The sequence below is a fragment of the Culex pipiens genome, chromosome 3 (genome assembly GCF_016801865.2).
Source record: "Culex pipiens pallens isolate TS chromosome 3, TS_CPP_V2, whole genome shotgun sequence".
NCBI lineage: Eukaryota > Metazoa > Arthropoda > Insecta > Diptera > Culicidae > Culex > Culex pipiens.
The window spans coordinates 65,645,288-65,669,446 of record NC_068939.1 but is presented as its reverse complement, the minus strand read 5'-3'; the positions used below and the strand labels follow the sequence as shown (position 1 = coordinate 65,669,446).

At 37.9% G+C, this 24,159-nt stretch overlaps 5 protein-coding genes across 5 annotated transcripts; 1 reads left to right on the top strand and 4 right to left on the bottom strand.

Annotated features, from left to right (window-relative positions):
* Positions 1-4,597: 4,597 nt before the first annotated feature.
* Positions 4,598-5,095, bottom strand: LOC120421643 (cuticle protein 19-like). The gene is made up of 2 exons (XM_039584874.2): positions 5,040-5,095; positions 4,598-4,969 (listed from the first exon to the last, which is right to left on the bottom strand). The coding sequence occupies exons 1-2, from the start codon at positions 5,046-5,048 to the stop codon at positions 4,664-4,666; spliced, it is 315 nt and encodes a 104-aa protein (XP_039440808.1). The 5' UTR covers positions 5,049-5,095; the 3' UTR covers positions 4,598-4,663.
* A 964-nt stretch (positions 5,096-6,059) lies between these two features.
* LOC120421644 (cuticle protein 19-like) lies at positions 6,060-6,633 on the top strand. The gene is made up of 2 exons (XM_039584875.2): positions 6,060-6,185; positions 6,261-6,633. The coding sequence occupies exons 1-2, from the start codon at positions 6,177-6,179 to the stop codon at positions 6,564-6,566; spliced, it is 315 nt and encodes a 104-aa protein (XP_039440809.1). The 5' UTR covers positions 6,060-6,176; the 3' UTR covers positions 6,567-6,633.
* Positions 6,634-9,105: 2,472 nt separating this feature from the next.
* Positions 9,106-9,894, bottom strand: LOC120421636 (cuticle protein 19-like). Its single transcript, XM_039584866.2, has 2 exons — positions 9,734-9,894; positions 9,106-9,595 (listed from the first exon to the last, which is right to left on the bottom strand). Exons 1-2 carry the CDS (start codon positions 9,740-9,742, stop codon positions 9,260-9,262), a joined length of 345 nt encoding a protein of 114 aa, XP_039440800.1. The 5' UTR covers positions 9,743-9,894; the 3' UTR covers positions 9,106-9,259.
* A 2,629-nt stretch (positions 9,895-12,523) lies between these two features.
* On the bottom strand, positions 12,524-12,906 carry LOC120421662 (cuticle protein 18.6-like). The gene is made up of 2 exons (XM_039584895.1): positions 12,898-12,906; positions 12,524-12,847 (listed from the first exon to the last, which is right to left on the bottom strand). Exons 1-2 carry the CDS (start codon positions 12,904-12,906, stop codon positions 12,524-12,526), a joined length of 333 nt encoding a protein of 110 aa, XP_039440829.1.
* Positions 12,907-15,242: 2,336 nt separating this feature from the next.
* On the bottom strand, positions 15,243-17,534 carry LOC120421625 (adult-specific cuticular protein ACP-20-like). Its single transcript, XM_039584853.2, has 3 exons — positions 17,364-17,534; positions 15,927-16,407; positions 15,243-15,867 (listed from the first exon to the last, which is right to left on the bottom strand). The coding sequence occupies exons 1-3, from the start codon at positions 17,370-17,372 to the stop codon at positions 15,614-15,616; spliced, it is 744 nt and encodes a 247-aa protein (XP_039440787.1). The 5' UTR covers positions 17,373-17,534; the 3' UTR covers positions 15,243-15,613.
* Positions 17,535-24,159: the final 6,625 nt, after the last annotated feature.

Genomic DNA, 24,159 nt, shown 5'->3' with positions numbered 1-24,159 from the left:
TTCGCGTTTAGCCGATTATGATCATTTGCGGAACTCAAATGTTTTAAGATTGAATGGACTGGCTTAAATTTGGGTCAAAGATTTTCAAGGTTTTTCCCATTCGAAATTTCCTAAATCGAATTTTGAATTTTGTTGTTAAAAGTATCATTATCATAACAAAAACTAACTTAATCCACCTATGTGGTTGGTGCATTCCTCACTCTTTACCAAGAATTGGTGATTCGATGGGTTAGGATACAAATTTCTTCTAGTTTTTCTTAAAATCCACAATAAAAAAGTACACAAATATCATACAATGGGCATACTTCGAGACAGGGTTGCCAGATCTTCAATTGTTTGGACTCGTTAGAAAGGTTTTTTGATTACCTTACCAACAATGTTTAACATGATGGTATTTGAGTCGATTTCTGGCCACTTATCTACCATCCGGATAAATACAAAAGCACATTTTGATACATAACTATTGAACTGCTTATCGAAACTTTATAAAAATCAATAGGTTCGTATGGAACCTTAAACCATATCGAATGCAACTGTTCATTTTTAGAGCAGGATTGTAGCTTTACCTCAAGGAGAAAGGCAAAACTATCTTTCCAAGATTACAAGCAAAACAATGCGAATGAGCGATTGTAGATTTCTAAACAAGCAATCTGTTTTGGGCCATTTACATTGTATTGCTTGATTTAATGAATAAAGCTTTTGAAATCAGGCTTCTTCATGCAATTTAATTTTAGCTGATTTGGCAAAGTGCATTTTTTCAAACGACTTTTTTATATTAAAAAAGTGGAACTTTTGAAAAAAAAAATATTTAAAAGAGATGTTTTTTTAGGTTACAGGTTGTTTTCTTAAAATGTAGCAAAATATTGCAGAACATTTTAGTTTTTCAGTAGAAAACACAACATTTTCCAAATTCATGATTTAATTTCGTTTCGACTACGTTTTGGCATTGGACAATGAATCTTGGATTCACCGCAAGTACAATTTGGCTACATTTTTTTAACATACCGTCATCAGGGGTGACATTTGGTCTTGGGATGAGATTGGGTCATACAAAAATGAGGAAATTTGTATGTCCCAATCTTACCCCCAGACTTTATGTCACCCCTGATGACGGTGGTTGAAAATTTTCTGATTTTCTGTCACAAAGTAAACACAAAATTGACTGAACTAATGTCTGGACGTAGGGTAGAGTAGTCATCAATGAGACACGGGGAACAATGATAAAATGGCTCTCACAAGTCGTAGTTTCAACCAATCAGGCTCATATTTGGGGGAAAGGTGTGTCTACTGGATACACGTCTACCATAATAGTGGCTTTGGTTATGGACGAGCCCTTGACAAGTTATTCATAAATGTTTGATTCTGGGGTGTAAAAGTAAATTATGGACAAAAAATACTTTTTCTCTCGTAGGCTGCCATTTACACCAAAACTAATATTTCTTCAAATTTCTTTCAACGTTCTATAGGGATTGAGTTGGGCTACAATGTCCTTTAATTAGGTTTGGCCAAAATTTCGAATAAACACAAAATCCAGGGCTGTCTCATTGTTCCCCACTCATTTCAGCCCAAGGGTAACAATGAGACACTTTGATTTTTCTTCAATAAACTTTTCAAAATCGATGGAAATCTTTCAAAACATGAATTAAAAGTGATTTTTGGCGTATTAATCGAGTTTAAACTTCATTTAACCAAAAATACAAAGTTAATTGGTATTAATATATGGATTTTACAAAATTTAAATTCTTTTTAGTGTAACTTTTGTTATTAAAAGTTTCATGTTTGCAAAAATGCTCTAAAATGTTCAAGGCAATTCACCTGCAATGGAACAATACAAAAACATGATGTTTTGCTAGAAAAATGTTGATTTTCGTAGAGTGTCTCATTGTTCCCCAGCTGTCTTATTGTTCCTGCCAAGTGCGTCAACAATGAGACAGTTGAATAACTCTGGCTTTAGATGTCAGATCGATCTCATATTTTGGTCAATGTTAGAACACATTAAAAGAAACATTTTTTTCGGTACCGTAAATTTTACGTTTTCTTCGTTTTTTTTTCAAGTTATTTCTCGCATCTCTTGGCCAATTTTTACAAAATTCCACGACGGTTTCGGATTTGTTCTTCGGATGACTTTATTCTGCAAGAAAATCTTTATGTGGCTGAAGACAAAAGTGAAGCTCTCCGTGAACATTTTTGTAAGGGACCGTTCCGGTGAAGATTCCCTTCCGGCAAAGTCGGAAGCTGTTTGCAACCTGCGCAGCCTGTCCCTCCACTTAAACGGCCCCTAAATGGAAGCAGATTCTATTCGATTGGTTCGTCGATCGAAAACTATCAAGAACTTATAGAGGTGACGATCGTCACGCCGTCAGGCTGAGTCCAATTCCGGTTGCAGGAAAATGAAGATTGAAGCTGCTTATTTAAGATATCCAGATTTTGGTGAGATCTTTCTATAATTGTTTGCTGATTTTTTTACATACATTCCATACCAATATAAATTATATTCTATTGATTAAATGAAATATCCTTCATACCCCTCCTCCATCTTCCATTTTCCAAACCCCCATTTCTCCATTTCCACGAACCCCCCTTTTAATATAATTATTTGCCAAATTTACACTTACACACCCAACCACAACTGATTCGGAGCGTTTGGTACGGTATGTCCACGCATCCTTCCACCCCTGTAGATACTATGAAATGTGATCCGTCTGAATCTTCCCTGCGGTAAACACAACACATTTACCCAGAAGAGTCATTTTTTTCATTTAGAACAAAAATTTTCATTTAAAAATTTCGTGTTTTTTCTAACTTTGCAGGGTTATTTTTCAGAGTGTAACGATGTTCTACAAAGTTTTAGAACAGACAATTACACACATTTTGATATAAAGACATTTGCTCATAAACATCACGAGTTATCGCGATTTTAAGAAAAAAAAAAGTTTTGAAAAAGTTACTTTTTGCGTTTCTCTTTGTTTTGTCGTCCGTGTCTGTCGCGGGTGACCATGAACGGCCATGATCGATGACGACCAACTTTTTCAAAACTTTTTTTCGTAAAATCGCGATAACTCGTGATGTTTATAAGCAAACCCCTTATGTCTATATATCAAAATTTGTGTAAATGTCTGCGCTACAACTTTGTTGAACATTATTTCACTCTAAAAAATAACCCTGCAAATTTAGAAAAAACACGAAATTTTAAAATGAAAAATTTTGTTTAAAATGAAAAAAATGACCCTTTTGAGTCAATGTAGATTCGAATAGTACATTAAATTTCCCATAAAATCTCATGTTTAAAAAAATTGTACAGTCGAGTAACGGAAAATGGGAGTATTTTTAAAACTTTTTAATTGTTTTTTTCGATGAAAAATACGTTTTTTTCGGAATTCTGAGTACGCCATCAAATCGGGCGTCCAATTTTACATAAAAGTCTCTTTGACACCAAATTTCTATCTCATCACCGTTTCAGGCTGCAAATTATTGAAAAACACCTCTTTTTCGCATGTTTAAAAATGGAAGGGGTCGTACCGCCCCTCCGTCACGAGATATCAAAAAACGGACCTCATATTCGTGATCAGGGACAAAAGTTACCCCTTAGAACAAAGTTTCACGCAAATCGAAGAGGGGTCGGGGCAACTTTTCCCGATTTCGTGTGAGTTGGTAGAGAATGACCCTATTATTATATTATTATATGGCAGGGATGCCAGATACACAGATTTGTCTGTGTTTCACAGACATTTGAGCTCGTGTCAGACATTTTTTGAGGTACACAGACTTTTTAAAAACTTCATTAAATTGTTATTTTGTTAAAATATCAATCGAAACTTATTTCGTTAGTCTTCAAATGCTTAAAAACACAATTTTTGATAGATTTCTATGACTATAAATTGATTTATTTGAATTTTAGACAAGGACACAGACATACACAGACTTTTTCACAGACATTTTAAAAAATCATGTGGCATCCCTGTTATATGGAACAGTTTCTGATAATTGTGATCAAAGCTCGGAAAAATCCAAAAACTTTAAAAAACATATGTCCATGAACTCAAAAAAAAACTCATGGATATTATTTAAACTTTGGCAGTAGCTAACAGTTATGATGCCTTTAAGACTAAACATATCATAATTAGGTTCAAGAGGATAAGCGTGGTTTCCCCCACGACTTCAACCAGAGCCCAATTACCTTGAAAAAGTTTCAAGAATACAATCTTATCTTAAGATGGTAAACAAGTTAAAAATTTTGAAATTCACAGCATTACTAAAATATCATAGATTGGACGATCGAATATAGCTTCTCAAATTTAGTTCTCGGCTTATCAGTCCCAGTAGCAAGTAAAACGAAATTTTACTTGCTACTGGGACTGATAAGCCGAGAACTAAATTTGAGAATTGATCCACTAGCTTATAGCACTCTTCTGTTGAATATAGCTTCTGAATTCACACCCTTTAGAGTAATAAACGTTCACATCTTGTTTAAATTTTCACAGTCAGTTCTCTAAACACGAACACTTCCACTACAGCCAAACATTTCTTTCAATTACTTTTTACACACACACACGCACACATTGGTTGTGATATCTTCTTCAAACAGAAGCATATGATATGGATTTTTCATTTTTCTATTTTCAAAATTGTTCTAGTTCTTTGGTTTCGAGATCGGATCGTCGTCCTAGTAGTGCTGCTTGATGTTGGCGTAGCTCTCGCCATGAGGATGGTGGGCATGACCCACTCGCTGGACATGGGGCTGGAATCCGGTCTTGTGGTCCGAGCTGTAGTCCACAATGCGGTGCGTACCATCGGCCTCATCCAGGGTGTACTGTCCCTTGACGTGGTCACCATCACGGTGCTCCCAGGCGCTCTTGTGGTCGTGGGTGTGTCCGTCCTTAACTCCGTACTCGAACTTGTAGCTCGGATGGCTATGGTAATCCTCGACGGCCAGGACGGTAACGGCCAGGCAGACAACCAGGGCGGCGATCTACATGAGAGCGATGGAGAGTTGAAATTAGTTTATTTTGCACCAGACTTGAGCCGTTATCAGCACCTACCTTGAACATTTTGAATTTTTAGCTTGGAGCTGATTGACACGATTGAAAAGCTGCGGTGAGACTGATGCCGTGCTCAACCAGAAGCAGAATATTTATACACATTGCAAGTTGTCTTCTCAGAGTCAGCTGGCCACTTTCCAGCAAGTATGTTTGGGCATGTTTGTCCGCTACCCCGGTAAATGGCTCAAGCGCCCCACAACCGATTTCGCACCTCCGTCGTCGTCGTCAAGTGCCATGCTGGCTAATTGAAAGTGCATTTCCATTTTTTATGCTCCTTCAGCTCAGTTTTCTATTAACCTTGTTATAGACACCACATCACGCCAAACTATAGCTGCGAATTTCACGGTTCACTGTCCGTTTCGTGTGGCCGGGGTGGGGCCTTTCATTGGAGGAATATTGGTGGCGCTTAAGTACCAGAGCAAAAAAATCTCCCTCGATTATTGTAACAATGCGATCAATCATCTATTGGAGCGCTACCGGGGACACAGTGGGACGGAGGGTGGGCAAAATAGAAAGAAAACATCCGAAAGTTCAATTTTCAAATTGGCTTGAATTATTTTTCCAAGGAAAATGAACACATTTAGCATTAACATAATACATTTCATTAAAAAAAAGTAATCAAGGATATTATTGTATCTTAACCGAAATTTGAGAATTATTGAAAGTAGTTCTTGAGTTATGACGTGTTCACTTTAATTTGAAGACAAGTTCAATGTTTGCAAATCCATAGCAACCCCAAAACTTAATATTTTTTGAAACATTGATAAAATCACATTAATCAATCCAACCTACAAAAAAAAAATTCTACAACAAATCTTTTCATCTAAAAAAATCTGATGAACTGCATTCCTCATATGACCACCCTTTGAAAATAAAGCATCCCATTGTTCACGTGTTCACATGCACTGCTTGCGTTTTATCGCGCTTGACAAATACTCGCGAGTGAAATTTCCAATCGATCGTGTGGCCATACCTCCTTGTTGCTTTCAAGAATGGTCGTACGTAAACAAGCCACTACTGACTGCGGTGGCTCGTACGTTTAAGGCCGATTGTATAAATATTCTACCACTGGTCGAACAAAGCATCAGTCAAAGCTTAGCGTTCCATCAGAACAACAACCCAATTCCAACTTCCAAAATGTTCAAGGTATGTTCATTACTCAAATTTGGTACAATTAGTCATCATCACTAAACATTCCCCAATTTTGTCCCACTAATCCAGATCATCGCCCTGGTTGCCTGCCTGGCCGTTGCCGCCCTGGCCTACGAGGACTACCACAGCCACCCCAGCTACAAGTTCGAGTACGGTGTTAAGGACGGACACACCCACGACCACAAGAGCGCCTGGGAGCACCGTGATGGTGACCACGTCAAGGGACAGTACACCCTGGATGAGGCCGACGGAACCCACCGCATTGTGGACTACAGCTCGGACCACAAGACCGGATTCCAGCCCCATGTCCAGCGAGTGGGTCATGCCCATCATCCCCATGGCGAGAGCTACGCCAACATCAAGCAGCACTACTAGGACGGTGAACTGATCTCGGAACCAAAGAATTAGAACAAATTTTTGAAAATATAGTTTCAAATTGAAATTTGATTGTGTTTTGATTGGTGTTGTATACAATTGAAAAGAAGTTGGGTCTTCAATTCTTCGTGACTGAGCCATTAGGGTGGAATAGGAAACCCTCCTTAACAACTCTCCCGAAGACAGTATGGTGCTAAGTTGCTTCTAACAAAAGTTACAGAGCGTTTACAGAGACATTTCGGAATGCTCAGTAAAAATCATACTTTTTGCCAACACTGCCTAGTCAAGCGGAAAATTTCGAAAACTAGAATAAATTTTAAGAATTGGGGTGCAACTTAACTAAATCGAGCGGCCGTGGCTGACTGGTTACGGTGTTCGCTTTGTAAGCGAATGGTTCTGGGTTCGATTCCCATCTGCTCCCAACGAGAAAGTTAAGAACACATAAATTTGAAATGATGAATATGAACGAAAAATCAAAGTAGCTCGAGGCGGGGTTCGATCCCCCGTCCTTTGGATTGGTAAGCAAAAATGCTAACCACTAGGCCATGACGACTTAGTGAGTTTGGACTGGAATTAGGATTACTATTACAGAGAGCGGGTTGTGGCGCTATAACCACGGCAAATAGTGTCCAGGGCATTCGTGGAAATACAGTGTCCCATCCCAGAGGTTCCCGGAGTACCAAACCTTCTTAGCATGGTGCTCCCAACGAATACAACCAAAATCTCGGAGCGTATGGTGGTGTGTCCCCACGCTTCTTCCTCCCCTGTCGATTCAGAATTGTGTTGTTGTTCGAACACTCTGTGCTCAAACTCAACCCAATTACGAGTCATCTCTGCGATACGGCTTTACGCAGTAGGCCTGGCCGCTTTAACGCTTGTGATGTTTCAATGCATTCTAATGCAATGGCGCACTACAGATGTTAATAAATGACAAGAAGAGTGCTAGGCGTCATCTAACCTAAGGCACTCTTCAGGATCCCTTCGAAAGATTGGCTGCGCTAGGGTCTGATTAGATTAGATTAGATTAGAATTGGGGTGCAACTTAACTAAACAAGGGTCATTCTAGGTCAACTGGGTACACTTTTGGACCCGACCTTCACCGATTTGGACCAAACATGGAGGGAACGTTCATCTATCGATAGTTAAGAGAAACCTCAAGTTTGGTCCTGATTGGACCATCCCTCTATTTTTGGCAACGCCCTCCTTTTTGACGATTTAAAAACAACTTTTTTTATCTTTTAATCATAACTTTGCATTTATTTAAGGAAAAGACTTTCTAGAGGTTGCATTTTATAGAAAATTGTCCAGGGAATTCGATTAAAATAAAATTTTAACTCTTAAATGCCACCTAATTTTTTAACCTTTTTATGTACTAAAACTCAGTTTTGACCTATTCCTCATATTTTTTTTTATTTTATTACCATCGTTTTCCCTGGATAATTTTACATAAAAATCAATGTAAACCTCAAACTAAAATGAACTATTGATGGTCGTCCGTGTCTGTCGCGGGTTACCGTGAACGGCCATGATCGTCGACGACCAACTTTTTCTAAATTTGTTTTCCTAAAATCGTGATAACTCGTGATGTTTATAAGCAAACCCCTTATGTTTATATATCATTTTTTTGTAATTGTCTGCTGTACAACTTTGTAGAAATTTGTTACACTCTTAAAAATAGAGTTAGAAAAAACAAGAAATTTTAAAATGAAAAATTTGTTCTAAATGAAAACATGACCCTTCTGGCTCAATGTAGATTCGAAAAATACATTAAATTTCCTTAAAAATGAAATGTTCCAAAAAAAATTACAGTCAAGTAACGGGAAATGGGAGAATTTTTAAAACTATTTTAGTGTTTTTTTCGATGAAAAATACGTTTTTTTGGAATTCTGAGTACGCCATCAAATTGGTCGTCCAATTTTACATAAAAGTCCCTTTAACACCAAATTTCTATCTGATCACCGTTCCAGGTTGCAAATTATTGAGAAACACCAGAAACCAGAACCAGAAAAGTTACCCCTTAGCACAAAATTTCACGCAAATCGAGGAGGGGTCGGGGCAACTGCTGTGTGAATTGACTGAGAAGCAAAAAACACGTTTTAGATCAGTTCGCGGAATGACACTCAATTTTGACGCAGTTTTTTGTCATCCGTAAAAAGAAAAATCCTTTTAATCGATCAAAACTTGAAAAAAAAACCAATTTTGCAGCAAACAAATTAAAAAATATTACAAAATAAAACAATTAACAAATATAAAACAGCTCATTTACCCGTATGAAAAAGTCATGCTTGTGCTTGAACAGCCTCCTTGATTGAAGATGTAAACAAATTGGGATTATTCGTTAATCACGTTATGCATTCTCTCTTTTCATCACCCAGGTCGTCATCATAAACTGCGTATTTTTCTCTTAGTGAAGAAAAGTTAGAAGCATTCTATACAATTTCAAATTGCAGATCATAAATGTATTGTTTGTTGAACTTTTCATTAGATCGTTTTCGAACAACACATGAACTTATTTAGTATAATTCAAACACAGCAAAAGTAACTTGTACGAGCGAGGAACATTTTATTGATTTGGCATGGTTGCGAAAACGCAACTCTAAATAAAAAAACAACAACTTGATGGTGACTTAATGTGATAAAAAACGAAACGATTTTTTGCTCAGTCCGAACGGGCTTCTCCCTCCCGTTCCCTCCTAGTGGTGCTGGTCAATGTTGGCGTAGCTCTCTCCGTGGGGGTGGTGGGCGTGTCCGACGCGCTGCACATGGGCCTGGAAGCCGTTGTGGTCGTCCGAGTTGTACGCGACAACGCGGTGGGTTCCGTCGGCTTCGTCCAGCGTGTACTGTCCAACCACAACGTCTCCGTCCCGCTGCTCCCACTGGCTCTTATGGTCACCGGTGTGTCCGTCCTTAACACCGTACTCGTACTTGTACTTGGGGTGGGAGTGGTACTCCTTGTGCTCCACGTGCTCCCCGAGGTAGTATTCGGCCGAAACGGCAGCCACGGCCAGGCAGGCAACCAAAGCGATGATCTGAGGGAGGAAATTTACATTCCAGATTAGAATCACTTGCACTCATGTTGGGAATGTTAAGTCATTTCACTAAATCATCGTTTCATCCTTCGTCAGAGCAGTTATTTTTCACTAATCCCACCCACACACAACACACACCTTGAACATTTTGGATCTCCTGCACGACTAACACAAAACACTAGTTTAGAACGAAAGCTGCGAGTGAACTGATGCCTTTGTCACTGAACCGAAGAATATTTATACCGGTGACTGATTTGGCCGCAGAAGACGAACCCGAAAAAAAAGGCAGCAGAGACCACTGCATCTTTTTCACACGCCGAACAGTCTGTTTCGTTTGCACGTGCACACGCGTCCACCGAACTGACCACACCACACCAACTTGATGATGATGTCGTCGTTGGTCTTCGCCGGTCGTCCCCCCGATGGCCTTGAGAGACATTGAAAAGCCCCCGGCCCCACGGACCTCCGTTGCATTGTGCGACTGAAAATTAGCGGGTACTAGTAGTCATTCAACGGATTTTGTGCCGGCCAGACAGACGGAGCGCGAGCCATTATGGGCCAATAAATTGGTCAAGTTGGGTTTTGAGCTAAGCTGTCTTGCCTCCACCGATCTTCATTTTTCCTTCCACTCAGCCGGTTGAGCGTTTCTGGTCACTTTCGCTCGATTATGCTCGCCATTATATCATATCCATATTATGGCACTTTTTATAACGACGAAATCGGTGTGGATAGTTTCTCAGCGGAAACGTTTCTTGCTTCAATAAAGCATTATCAAATTTTGTGAAAAAAAAAAATTACTTAATCCACAACAAGAGCTGGTTTCTCCATAGAGATACATTAATGTTAAAACTTAATGACTTAAATCATACATTTACCTTAACAACTATTTTAAATATTTTTGCAAAAAAGAGACATAAAAATATTACCCTTTACCGACTAGTATTAACATTACCGACGGCTAATTTTGAAAAGAAGAAACATGGCGGAACGAGAAATCAAATAAAATAAAATCAAATCAAATCAAATCAAATCAAATCAAATCAATTCAAATCAAATCAAATCAAATCAAATCAAATCAAATCAAATCAAATCAAATCAAATCAAATCAAATCAAATCAAATCAAATCAAATCAAATCAAATCAAATCAAATCAAATCAAATCAAATCAAATCCAATCAAATCAAATCCAATCAAATCAAATCAAATCAAATCAAATCAAATCAAATCAAATCAAATCAAATCAAATCAAATCAAATCAAATCAAATCAAATCAAATCAAATCAAATCAAATCAAATCAAATCAAATCAAATCAAATCAAATCAAATCAAATCAAATCAAATCAAATCAAATCAAATCAAATCAAATCAAATCAAATCAAATCAAATCAAATCAAATCAAATCAAATCAAATCAAATCAAATCAAATCAAAACAAATCAAATCAAATCAAATCAAATCAAATCAAATCAAATCAAATCAAATCAAATCAAATCAAATCAAATCAAATCAAATCAAATCAAATCAAATCAAATCAAATCAAATCAAATCAAATCAAATCAAATCAAATCAAATCAAATCAAATCAAATCAAATCAAATCAAATCAAATCAAATCAAATCAAATCAAATCAAATCAAATCAAATCAAATCAAATCAAATCAAATCAAATCAAATCAAATCAAATCAAATCAAATCAAATCAAAACAAATCAAATCAAATCAAATCAAATCAAATCAAATCAAATCAAATCAAATCAAATCAAATCAAATCAAATCAAATCAAATCAAATCAAATCAAATCAAATCAAATCAAATCAAATCAAATCAAATCAAATCAAATCAAATCAAATCAAATCAAATCAAATCAAATCAAATCAAATCAAATCAAATCAAATCAAATCAAATCAAATCAAATCAAATCAAATCAAATCAAATCAAATCAAATCAAATCAAATCAAATCAAATCAAATCAAATCAAATCAAATCAAATCAAATCAAATCAGATAATTACTCAGCAATCAATAAAAGCAAAAATATAAATGAATACTCATTTTACAGCGATTCACTCCCATGGCGCCGCAGACGCCATAAGGGGCGCGTTAAATGGCACCCGCTTTTGGAGTTTTCCGTTTTCCCCGACCTGTTTGTTACGCGCGCTTCAAGAGGGCGCAGCAGCTGCCTCTCACGTTTTTAAAGAGTCCTCTCTGTTTTTGGCAAATTATAACCGGGTTGACTAGCTATGAAGAGGCCCGTTACGTGCGTGTGGTGGTGTTACACGATCACGTCTGTGGTGATCATACAAAGGAATGGTTCTGACATAATCGATCTCGTGCAGTTTTAGCACGTTTGGAGACACGTTCGGAGAGGGGTGCTGGATATTGATCTGACATAAATGGGATGTTTGTTTTACGCTAATCTCTCTCTCTTTCGTTTGAGTCGAAAGAGCGTGTGTCATTATGGTTGCGTGTGACGTTTTGCTTCGGACGTAACGATGCGAGTCAGAAGGGGAATGATATCATAACAAACTTGATTGGGATGATTGGGGTGGATTATTGGACATACATACTTAAATTTAAGTCACTTGATTGCGTGCTGCTGTGTAAAATCATGTTCTTTCGTAGACTTTATCTACATGATTGTCGTGAGTCACTTTCGTTTAACTGATTATGATTTTATAGCACAGAGCAATTAAATATCAATCATTATGTATCAAAATAATCGTTGGAGAAAATGTTCCTTTATATTATTAAGTACGTTAACAATTCCAATATGGGTTTCATAATTAATTTTACAAATTAACCGATTAAGATGGCTCTTGCTAAATCCTGTTGATTTAGCACTAGGGGATAAAAAAAAGAATGTACAATTTTGATGGCAAGCCCCTAAGAGATCAAATTCTTCTTTATTCATTCATTTCTTACACAAAACAACTTCAATAAAACTGATAAAAGTTGGCGTAACTCTCGCCGGTGGGATGTTTCGCGTGACCTTCCCGTTTGACGTGGGCCTGGAAGCCGTGCACCGGGTCCGACTTGTAGTCCACGACCCGGCTCGTGCCGTCCGCCTCCAGCAGCGTGTACGATCCCTGCACCTGGTCCCCGTCGCGGTGCTCCCACTGGCCCTTGTGGTCACCGTTTTCGACGCCCTGCACCCCGTACTGGTACTTGTACTGGGCGTGCCCGGCCACACCCGGTAGCGGAACTTGCTCGCTGGCAGCTGAAGATGCGACCAGGATGGTGAGGGTTAAAGCGATGATCTGTAAAATATAATGTTTTTAAAATAGTCAAAACTTGTTGATGAACCTACCTTAAACATTTTAGTTGCTTATTTACTTTGATTTTTCTAAATAGACAGTTAGTTGTGAATTGGTGTGCAGGAGAAAGTACAATGATGTCGGAAGTTATTGGTGCCAAGATATTTATACTTGTATGTTTGAAGAGTGCACCGAAGTTTTTTGCTCCTTATTTCGACAGAGGATGCACGTCTGCATTCGCGAGCCGATGAGCATCCATTGGAGACTATGGTAAACAATGGTGATATATTTTGGGTAAATATATCATCGAAGAAATACTGAAGTTACGAGCAATTGCCCAGTGTATCTCATAATGTGATAGAATTTTAAATTTGAGATCAAAAAAATAATTGCCATGATTATGAGTTATAGCAATTTTGGTTAAATTACATCGACCAACAAAATTTCTGAGCAAACTCAACTCGAGGGGAAACATGAAGTTTTCAATATGATTAAAAAAACCTAGGGGAAATAAACCCATTTTAAGCCTAATAAGCGGTCGTGTTTGAATGATGCTGGATAATCTGGAGTGTTTCTTGAAATTTACTAAAACCAAGTACACCAACGAGTAGAGCAACTTTTTGTGAACATTTCTGTTTATTTTCACTTTTACTAAAAGTTATTCTATTCCTTTTACAAGCATTTGAAAAACATATTTCCAAAATGTATTCTAATCAAACGAATGCATTGGGCCACGCCCGTTTTCTTATTTTCAGCTTAGTTTTTTTTTTACTTCCAGCGCTCTTTTGGGTCTGCTTAGTGCTGCCAAAATTGATGGAATTTTAAGCGAACACTCGCGAAAAGTAGCATTTATAGAGAAAATTTCCTGACATCACTGGCTCAATCCAACAGGCGCGCTGGTGGTGAGGGTGGCCACCCTTTGTTCTCTTATTGCTTTCGCTTCTCGCTCGGTTTTCTTCAGCCTTTGATTAGAATGGGTAGTCAAAAGTCAAACGTCAAAAGACTTTGCGCGTTTGTTTTTTGATGGCGCTTGCTAATTATTTGCATGTTTCGGGATTATTTTCCAAGTAAGTGATTAACTAATGTGCAAAAGAACATGTTACCGTAAGTTGGGGGCAGTTTTGTATCGAAAGCGCCGTGAAAAAGTAAGCGAAAGTGAAAAGTTGATTTTGGCGTTAATCATTAAGCGATTGAGGGTTTCTCGCGTGCGTGTGCCACCAAAATGACAAGAAATGGTCTTGCAAAATAGAAATTATGATCAAAAATGCATTAAAATTGATCTTTTTGGCCAGTAAATGGCGTAAATTTGCGTACTTACTCGAGGCGGTGCTGTTGCAGGTAAGTTTATAGCCTAAATAGTATTTTTGGAGCTTTAATCGAGCATTAAACTCTCCATATGACGAAGATAGGTGTTTGATTGGAAAGGGTATATTTCCCCAAGCTTAGACCACCTCAGTGATTGATGTCTTACTCACTTGATCAATTTCAAAAGCTTTCTGTATGTATTTGACCGCGCCTAAATGCTTGTGATAAAAAGGATTATCAAAACATGCTTTGAAAGGGTAAATTTACGACGTCTGATCCGGAACTGTTGAGAATATCTGGAAACACTTTTTTAGATCCCTTTATTGCTTTGCATTACTTTTGAAAAACTTCACAATTTTCAACATCAAACACAAACGAGCCACGAGTCAAGACACGAGCCTGGACCGAATGGAACAAATCTGCACAAAAAAGTGAATAGTTTTGATCAAAGTCTTCTCGCAAGCACAGACATTAGCTCAGATCGATATTTCTGATTTCTGATCGATATTTAAGTGTAAAGATATAGGTCTAGAGAATTTCTTATGTTGAATTTAATCTCGTACAGTTTGACACATTAACATCATACGGAATTTATATTTCTTTTTCGAATTATAACAATACTAAACACTGTAATATACAGTACTGAAAAATTTATCAGGTCCTAACAAGACTAATTCACTATGTGAATATCACTATAATAGTGTTGCCTTGTACAATTTTCTCAACACAAACATGTTCAGACTATACATAGGGGAACTATACCTTTTTGCAGCCTATTGCTATTATCGGCCTATCATTACTTTGATCAATTTCAGCTTTCATTAAGTGTTTTTGACTGTTCCAAAGTAATAAATAGCTCAAGCAACTCTCCATTGTTGATACACCTAAAAATGTTAATTTTATAGCGGAAAACGGCAAAAGTGATGAGAATTGGTATATTTCCCCTACATTCCTTTGTTTTGATTAAACTTTAAAATGAAATATGAGTGCTTTAGCACCTAAGAATTTTATTTATCTGCAACCAAAATTGCTGCAGATTCTATTTAGTTATATGATTTGATGTCATCTTGTTGATTGAAGTTCTTTGTTTTTATCACAGATCGATTTATTTATTTTCATTTTTATTTTTGAAGATCAAACCTTGCCAATTAGTGTGGTCCATCAATGAACAATCGTTTGCTCATGTGAAGCTACCAACACTTTCATCGTTGAACAAGACATCTATCTTCGTATAGTACATTCAAGCACAATATTCGATAACCATTAGTGAAGAGCGTATTTGGCTAAAACTTTTCGCCTTTCGTGTTTGAAGCTAGCATGTATCCATCTCGTAAACAAAGCTAATAAAAAAAGCAAGCATTAAATAATTATAATTATGCCATCATGTTTTTATCTTTTTGCGGGGGGTCGTCTTTGGCACCACTGCTGACTAATACTGGGGTCCGGGAGCTGCGGGCGGAGGTCTTATTCCTGCTTCCAGACCTTGGCGTAGCTGGTGGCACCCTTGCCGTAGTAGTCACCGGTGGCGTACGCTCCAGCGTAGTTTCCAAAGCCTCCGTACACGTGCGGCTGAGGGGCGGCAACGACGTGCTGGTGGTGAGTTTCCGGATGGTGGGCATGTCCGATCTTCTTGACCACGGCGTTGAATCCGTTGTGGTCATCGGCGGTGTACTCCACCACGCGGGTCGTTCCGTCGGCTTCCTTCAGCATGTATCCTCCTGGAAATTTGGAATTATTTTTATTATTCAAGTTAGTTTTGACTTGTGATGAGACTCACCCTTAACGACATCGCCATCGCGATGTTCCCACTGGGCCTTGTGGTCTCCGGTATGCGGATCGTTGACTCCGTACTCAAAGTTGTACTTGGGGTACGCGTAGTAGTCGTTGTACTTGGTGGCATACCCACCATGGTGGCCAGCTCCGTTGTACAAAAGGCCATGGCTGGCACCACCGTACAGCGAGCTGTAACCACCGGCGGCGGAATGATCGACGTAAACCGGAGCGGCGGCCACCTCGTGGTGATGGTCCAGATGGTGCACATCATGGCTCTCCACGAGGTACTTCTGGGGCAGCTCATGACCGTGGTGGTGGACATTCTCGATCACCTGGATCGGGTAGTGCACCTCCGGAGCAGGCTGGTAGTGGTGCTGGACGGAATGTTCGTAGTGCTGGGGGTGCGCGGCCACGAACGAGTAGTGTGCCGGTTCCACCGGGGCGGCCTTGGCGGTCGCGGCGAGGATCACAAGGGCGGATACAAACTGGAAGGGAAAAAAGGTGTTTAACAAAATAAGTGCATGTAGTTTGTAAAATTTTCTATTCTTTTATTTAAAAAATAGAAAAATCACCAAAGTTTTAACCGTTTCAATTCACATGAGCTCTGAAATATTTCGTTCAAACACACATTTTTTATTATTTTAACAAATGTTATCTTTGAATTCATATTCAGTTAGCTCAAGTTCAAATATACTTAGCTTTTTTTTTAATTTGACAAGAAGATTTCAAAGGAAAAAATTATTTCAAGCTGTGATGAATTTTATTATTCAAGCACGTTTCTTAAATTAATTTTATTTACACTTTTAAGCAATCAACTAAAAATGTGGGAAAAACATTTTGGAGATACATGAGACAAAAATGCATTTTCTGTGAAAATGGAAATATCTATAATAAATGTTGTTAAACTTTTCCAATATTTTCAACTTAAAAATGAACAATCGCAAGTAAGTAAAACTAGCATTCGGGAAATTAAATTGGGTGTAAACAATTTCTTTTTACACTTGAGATTTTCCACCAAATGGTTCAAAGTCGCCATTTTCACGATCGAACCAGATTCACAAAGACATCAACCCTTATTAAGAAATAATCAGCATTTGAATATTCTAATGTTAAATCAACATTTTGCAGCCTGCTCCGTATGAGACCATAATATGCATGAACTGCCAATAATGCTCTCCACATTGGTTTCACTTCACTTCAACTCATAACAGTCCTCAAGATCCACTAATTGCACAATTCACACTTCAGCATCCGTTGATCCCAATCGTGCATATATCTGCATCAACAAGCAAAAATCCGCTTGATCTCTCAAGTGATCTCAATTGCACTTTTAGGAACACTTATCACATAATATCTTCACCGTTTTTCTCCGCTCAGCCCAGTTCACCTAACCCAACTAACAGATCTACGATCTGCAGATCAACAACCAAATATCACTCACTCTCAACATTGTTGATGTTGCTGGGCTGCTGGCTGTCTACGAGTAGTACTTGCAAATCTCCGAAAAACAGGTCGAAACTATTAGTCAAACTAAACGGCACTCTTCACTAAAGGATTTCGTTAGATAACTGTTACCCTTAGGCTAACAAACGGACATCTGATGTCGTTCTGGACTCTAGACATAGTTTTTATACCGCCCCAGTGGTACAATAGTACGAAGCTCGTCAACCGAAGTTCGCGCCACACAGCTGTCATTGATACTTCGAGGACTTCTTCTTCTAGCACACGCACACAATCGGGAGAAAAAAATAGTAGTCGTCACGTGGTGATATATTCTATGTGGTCGATTTTCCGCAAACGCCCACAACCACTACAAAAAGAGGCACAGAAAACTTGGCCCGAAGCGTTTAGTACTCATCGTCGATCGAGCAAAACTCCGAACCGGATTCTCTGGGATGTGTTTGGAACCCACACACATCTAAACGTCGATTCGGTAGTAGAACTATAGTGAACGAAGAGGTAAAGCACCGCCGATCAACCTAAACGCCGATCGACCGACACACGAGCAGAACCGTGAAAACTTTATACTTCATTAGTAAGGTTTCCTCTGAGTTGTAGAGTTAGGTTGGTAAAATTAGGTTGATTTATTTCCAGTAAACTTGATTCTTACCAGGAAGAACTTATGGTTTGATTACGACTCAAGTCATTTCTTGTCAATATAAATAATTGCAGTACATATTCGGTACATCCGAGTTACCTCGATAATAAAGTGCAAAAATTAAAGCGGCCATGCCAAATGCGTTGCTTTAACCGCAGATACAGATTCTGTGAACGGATCACATTACGCAGAATCAACATTAGGGAGGAATGCGTGAACATACCGCACCAAACGCTCCGAATAATGGCCTATCTACAACTTGACTTAGGTTTCTACGGAAACAGCAATCCATCCATATTCCAATATCTTGTTAAATTTTCAATGCATTGGCTTAGAATATATTTTTTGATAATGCAGTAAGTTTCGAAGCATAAATACAAAAAAAAATCACATAATACTGTAATTTTTGAAAGCACTCAAATTTTCATACTTTGCAATATGGGTATCAAACGAAGCAACATTTTACTTTTGTTTTCACTGATTTATAGCTTTTGGAATGAAATGCTCAAATTTTCACAATATACCGTATTTTCTTGAAAATACTAAAATTTCTATAATTCGCAATATGGGTGCCAAACGATTCGAAATTTTGCAAGTATTTTCACTGTTTTAGAGTTTTTAAAATATTTCATTCAAAAAATCTAAAACAGTGAAAATACATGCAAAATTTCTAACCGTTTGATACCCATATTGCGAATTATAGAAATTTGAGAATATTCGAGAAAATACGGAGTTTTGTGAAAATTTTAGTATTTCATACAAAAAAAAACTCTAAAACATTGAAAATGCATGCAAAATTTCGAATCGTTTGATACCCAGTTAGTGAATTATAAAAATTTGAGTATTTTCGAGGTAATACGGTATTCTGTGATTTGTTTGGTATTTGGACTTCAAAATATTATCAAAAAAATATTTTCTAATAGGAAGCTTGAAAATTGAACATAATTAGGTTGAATTTAGTCAATTTTAGAAGTATAGGATAATGTTATCGTTAACAACCTTGCTCCAGTGACCTACGGATACTCGGCATAATATTGGGATGTTCTGGACCACTAAGATTTTCCGAAAGTTACGAATTGAATATGTATCTGTTGAACTGGTGTCTGTACCGGTGTATTCACCATCGATATAGCTTCATGTAGCTTCAGTGAGTCACGAAGGACTCTCTGCAATCTGTTGGAATGTACAAGGTCATACAGGAACTCCCGGAAGTTGAGGCCTGGATATATATCTGATCAACGGGGGTCTATATGGCTATATTAAAGGTAAGAACAAGATTGTCCGTCAGACCTAGACGCAAACGCAAAATTTTGCACCTGTCATCATAGCCTGCCAGTCATCGACCATTGAACAAAGCAACCCCTTTAGATTGTTCGACTGACAGTTGATAGAAAAATCTAACTGGCACAGCGTTCTGCGTTCACCACGGACAATCTTGTTCTTAGCTTAATGATCGGTATAGAGCTTCAGTCAACCACTATGGGCATTCTGCGGCAAGTTGGATTATTTTGAGTTATCCAGTATCTCCCGGATGTCATGGTCTGGGTATCTACCTGATCAAAGGTGGTTTATACACCCATATAGACCCCCTTTATTCAGGTAGATATCCAAGCCATGGATTCCGGGAGTTTCTGGATAACCCAAAACAATCTAGCATGCCGTAAAATGGCCATCGTGGTCCACTGAAGCCGATGGTTAAAATAGCTAGTAGGGGAAATATACCCATTTTAATCACACTAAGCCGTTCGACCAATTCTCATCACTTTTGCCGTTTCTGCTATTAAATAAACATTTTCAGATGTTTCAACAATGGAGGGTTGCTTGCTCACTTTTATTTGAGCTATTTATTACTTTGGAACAGTCAAAAACCCTTTACATAAGCTGTAATTCATGATCAAAGTGCTGATAGGCCGATAATAGAAATAGGCTGAGAAAGGGTATAGTTCCCCTAAATAATGATTGCTATAGATGGAAAAAATATCCTCAATTAGGATTCCACAGTAAGATGACAAGAAAAATTGAAAATTTCGGAAAATCGTAAGAGATATCCCCTTGATCAATTCTTTAGGCAAAAACAAGTAACTGTTCCAATTTTGAGCCGAATCGGTTAAGGCTAAGGGGTCGCTTTTCATCGTTGAAGTTTACATGGGGAAAATCGCAAAAATGTATGGGGAAAAACATCGCTTCACGATTTTTGCAGCAGGTGGCGCAGGTCTCGCCCAAAATTGTCCAAGTGTGAGATTCTTGTAGGAAATTTAATTACCTACAACTTTGTAGAAGGGTGCAAGACGATCCGAGTTGACCCAAACAACCAACCATTTTCTAATGTTGATATCTCAGCAACTAATGGTCCGATTCCCAATGTTAAAATATGAAATATTCGTAAAATTTTCCGATCTTTTCGAAAACAATATTTTTAAATCAAGACTAACCTATCAAAACGGCGAAATATTGAATGTTTGGTCTTTTTGAAATGTTAGCCTTGATTTAAAATTTTTCAAAATATTTTTTTTCGAAAAGATCGAAAAATTTCACGAATGTTTCTTATTTTAACATTGTAAATCGGACCATTAGTTGCTGAGATATCAACATTAGAAAATGGTTGGTTATTTGGGTAAGACTTAGAAAACATCAATTTTCTTGATTTTAAACCTTTGCATGGCAATATCTCAGCAACTAAGTGTCGTATCAACAAAGTCCGAAAAAGCAAAATATAGAGAATTTTCTCAGCTTTTCAAAATTATTATTTTCAAAAGTGGGGAAACATGGGCAATATTTTAAAAAAATCAATAACTGCGACTATTTTGAAAAAAAAAAAAAAAAATACATGAAAATTGCTATAACTTGAAAACGTTGTACTTTATCAAAATTTCACCAAAGTACTTTTTGATTGCAATTTCAATTTTACATCGAAAAATGAAATTGAAAAGTTTTGCGACCAATACATATTTCGATTTTTTGAAAAAAGTTGTATTGATTAAAAAAATCATAACTCGGTCAAAGATTTTTTGACCATTCTGGAAATTTCTGAAAAGTTGTCCTCTAATCATAAAAAAAATTGTGTTTTTTTGCAAATCAAGTTTTAGTGACAAAAAGTGAAATTGAATAGCACACAAATTTTTTTCCGTGTATAATTTTTTTCAGTGTAGTCCATATCCATACCTACAACTTTGCCGAAGACACCAAATCGATCAAAAAATTCCTTCAAACGATACAGATTTTTGAATTTTCATACATCATTTTTGTATGGACAGCTGCCAAATTTGTATGGAAAATTATATGGTCAAATTAATGATGAAAAATGGCTTCTTTGAGCAAACCAAAGGCACCAAAAAAGTTTCAGGCGGATTAAAAAATACTAAAATTAAAATTAAAGGAAAATTACCGATTCCGTAGAGAACTGTTCTTCTTTTTAAACAAAAAACTGCATTTCAAGACAATTTTATTCAGAGCAGCAAAACACTGCCTCTAAATTGCCTGTTCCATAATTGTGGGGTGTTATTGTGCCTCCCACAATTGTGGAACACCTGAATTTAATTGACATTTTCACAAAAAATGTTTTCAGACCATTCATTAAACATAACTAAGCTTGAGTTTCATTGGTTTCAGTGTGTAAAGTCATTATTTTGTAAAAAATATGTACTCCTGAAGAGAACCAAGGGTCAAAGTTTTTTTTCAAAAACTTGATATAAAAGTTAAAATTTGTAGTTATTCGATACAGCATTCGAAAGATCGCAAGAAAAGCTTTCAAATGAATTAATAAGCGAATCATTAAGTTCAATTATCGATTTGCTATGATTTTTTGAACATTGGCTGATCTGTAAACTGTTTCGAATATGAGGGGTGACTGTAACAAAATAAATGGACTAATCTAGTTATCAATTCGATGGATACACCAAAATAGCATATTTTTGTAACAAATCCAATTCATTTTCCTGCCCTAAACCTGCTTAAGACTCCGTGGAAAACTCAACCCAGCCCCACAACAACAACTTCCGACGACGACGACCATCCATCCATCCGAAGTCGAGTAGGACCCTCTCAAAACCGAAGTCGAAGCACTCAGCTCAAAACATATGTGTGTGTGTGTGTGAACTTCTGTGCTTCCCACTAATTGAGCCGGAGAACTGTGGCAATTTCTAATTAGTCAGTCATTAGTTTTCATTAATGTGCAACAAAAAAAAAACAAGAATGGTGAAACTCGGCTACGGTTCACTAGTTCAATGTCTGAGTGAGCCAGAGGGCGGGGTGGTAGAAACTTAGTAGCTCCGACTAAGGTGCGCACGGAAGGAAGCAGGCAAGAATTTACTGACGTGCAACTTTGGCATGCACCAGTTGTGGACCTGTAGACTAGCGGGTGATTGAGCTGTTTTTGGAACATTGGTCGGTAATATCAGGTGTAAACATGAAGGAAACGGTCATGAAAAATCTGTACCGAACCCGCCTTCGAACGCGATGTTTATTACATGAGATTGGTGAAGGACGACGGCAGTAATGTGAAGTGATGTGGTGCGAATTAGCCGCTGGAATGTTGATTGCTGGCTGATTTTATTTTTTTTCCAGCGGATGAAAATATGTGGCGTGACAGAAATTGGTGCTGTACTTGACCGCCAAGACATCGCACCGTGTTGGTGGTTGGACTTTTTGCAGGTTTTTGTGGTTGACAGGTTAAGTGGAGTTGGACGTGACAATTATAATTGGTTCAATCGGATAATGTGATTTGCAATGACCTGTTTTAAAGATATGAATTGTGATAAATTATTAAGATGATTTATAGGGTTTATCAAAAATTGTTAAATGGTTGATACATTTAAAAAATAAACGTAAATGTAGTCATATTTTGCAAACTGGCAAAGTAGTTAGAATAAATGATAACACTACTCGACAAAACAAAACTTGTGTCAAGGGATTGACGATATCTCATCGGTTCCTCAGAGAAAAGGCATCCCCGAATCCGATGCAATCGACAGAATTTGATTTTATGTCCACGCGGACTGACGAGAAGCTGGTAAATTTTTTAACATAAAAAAATCGAACAATTTAAAAAAAACTTGCGTCTCCTCCCAACTATATGAGCCATCTACAAAAATATGGAGGCGCCTGGTGCATAGCCATTTCCTTTAAGCACAACGGAAACAACCAATACAAATGTATAAAAAAGTTGTCAAGTTCGGGGGGTCCACAGCTAGCATTTTTTGTACGATTATAAAAATAAATATTAAAAGTTTAAAATTAAAATATTTGAAAAACATTTTTTTTAAATATATTTGTTTACTAAAATTTTATGTTTCTCAAAGGTCTATGGGTACTTCGGGATGTCCATGGTAATCCAAGGACTCCCTAGAGTTAAGATCTATGAGTCTACCGCCGTAACAAGCAAGAGGTCGTCGGATTTTGACCCCGGATCTTGTGCGTATAGCATCAGTGGATATGGTAGACTACTATATGAATGTGTTGGGATGTCCATGGTCATCCAAGGACTCCCTGGAGTTAAGATCTACGAGTCTACCGCCGTAACAAGCAAGAGGTCGTCGGATTTTGACCCCGGATCATGTGAGTATAGCATCAGTGGATATGGTAGACTACTATATGAATGTGTTGGGATGTACATGGTCATCCAAGGACTCCCTGGAGTTAAGATCTACGAGTCTACCGCCGTAACAAGCAAGAGGTCGTCGGATTTTGACCCCGGATCATGTGCGTATAGCATCAGTGGATATGGTAGACTACTATATGAATGTAATGGGATGTCCATGGTCATCCAAGGACTCCCTGGAGTTAAGATCTATGAGTCTACCGCCGTAACAAGCAAGAGGTCGTCGGATTTTGACCCCGGATCATGTGCGTATAGCATCAGTGGATATGGTAGACTACTATATGAATGTGTTGGGATGTCCATGGTCATCCAAGGACTCCCTGGAGTTAAGATCTACGAGTCTACCACCGTAACAAGCAAGAGGTCATCGGATTTTGACCCCGGATCATGTGAGTATAGCATCAGTGGATATGGTAGACTACTATATGAATGTGTTGGGATGTCCATGGTCATCCAAGGACTCCCTGGAGTTAAGATCTACGAGTCTACCGCCGTAAAAAGCAAGAGGTCGTCGGATTTTGACCCCGGATCATGTGAGTATAG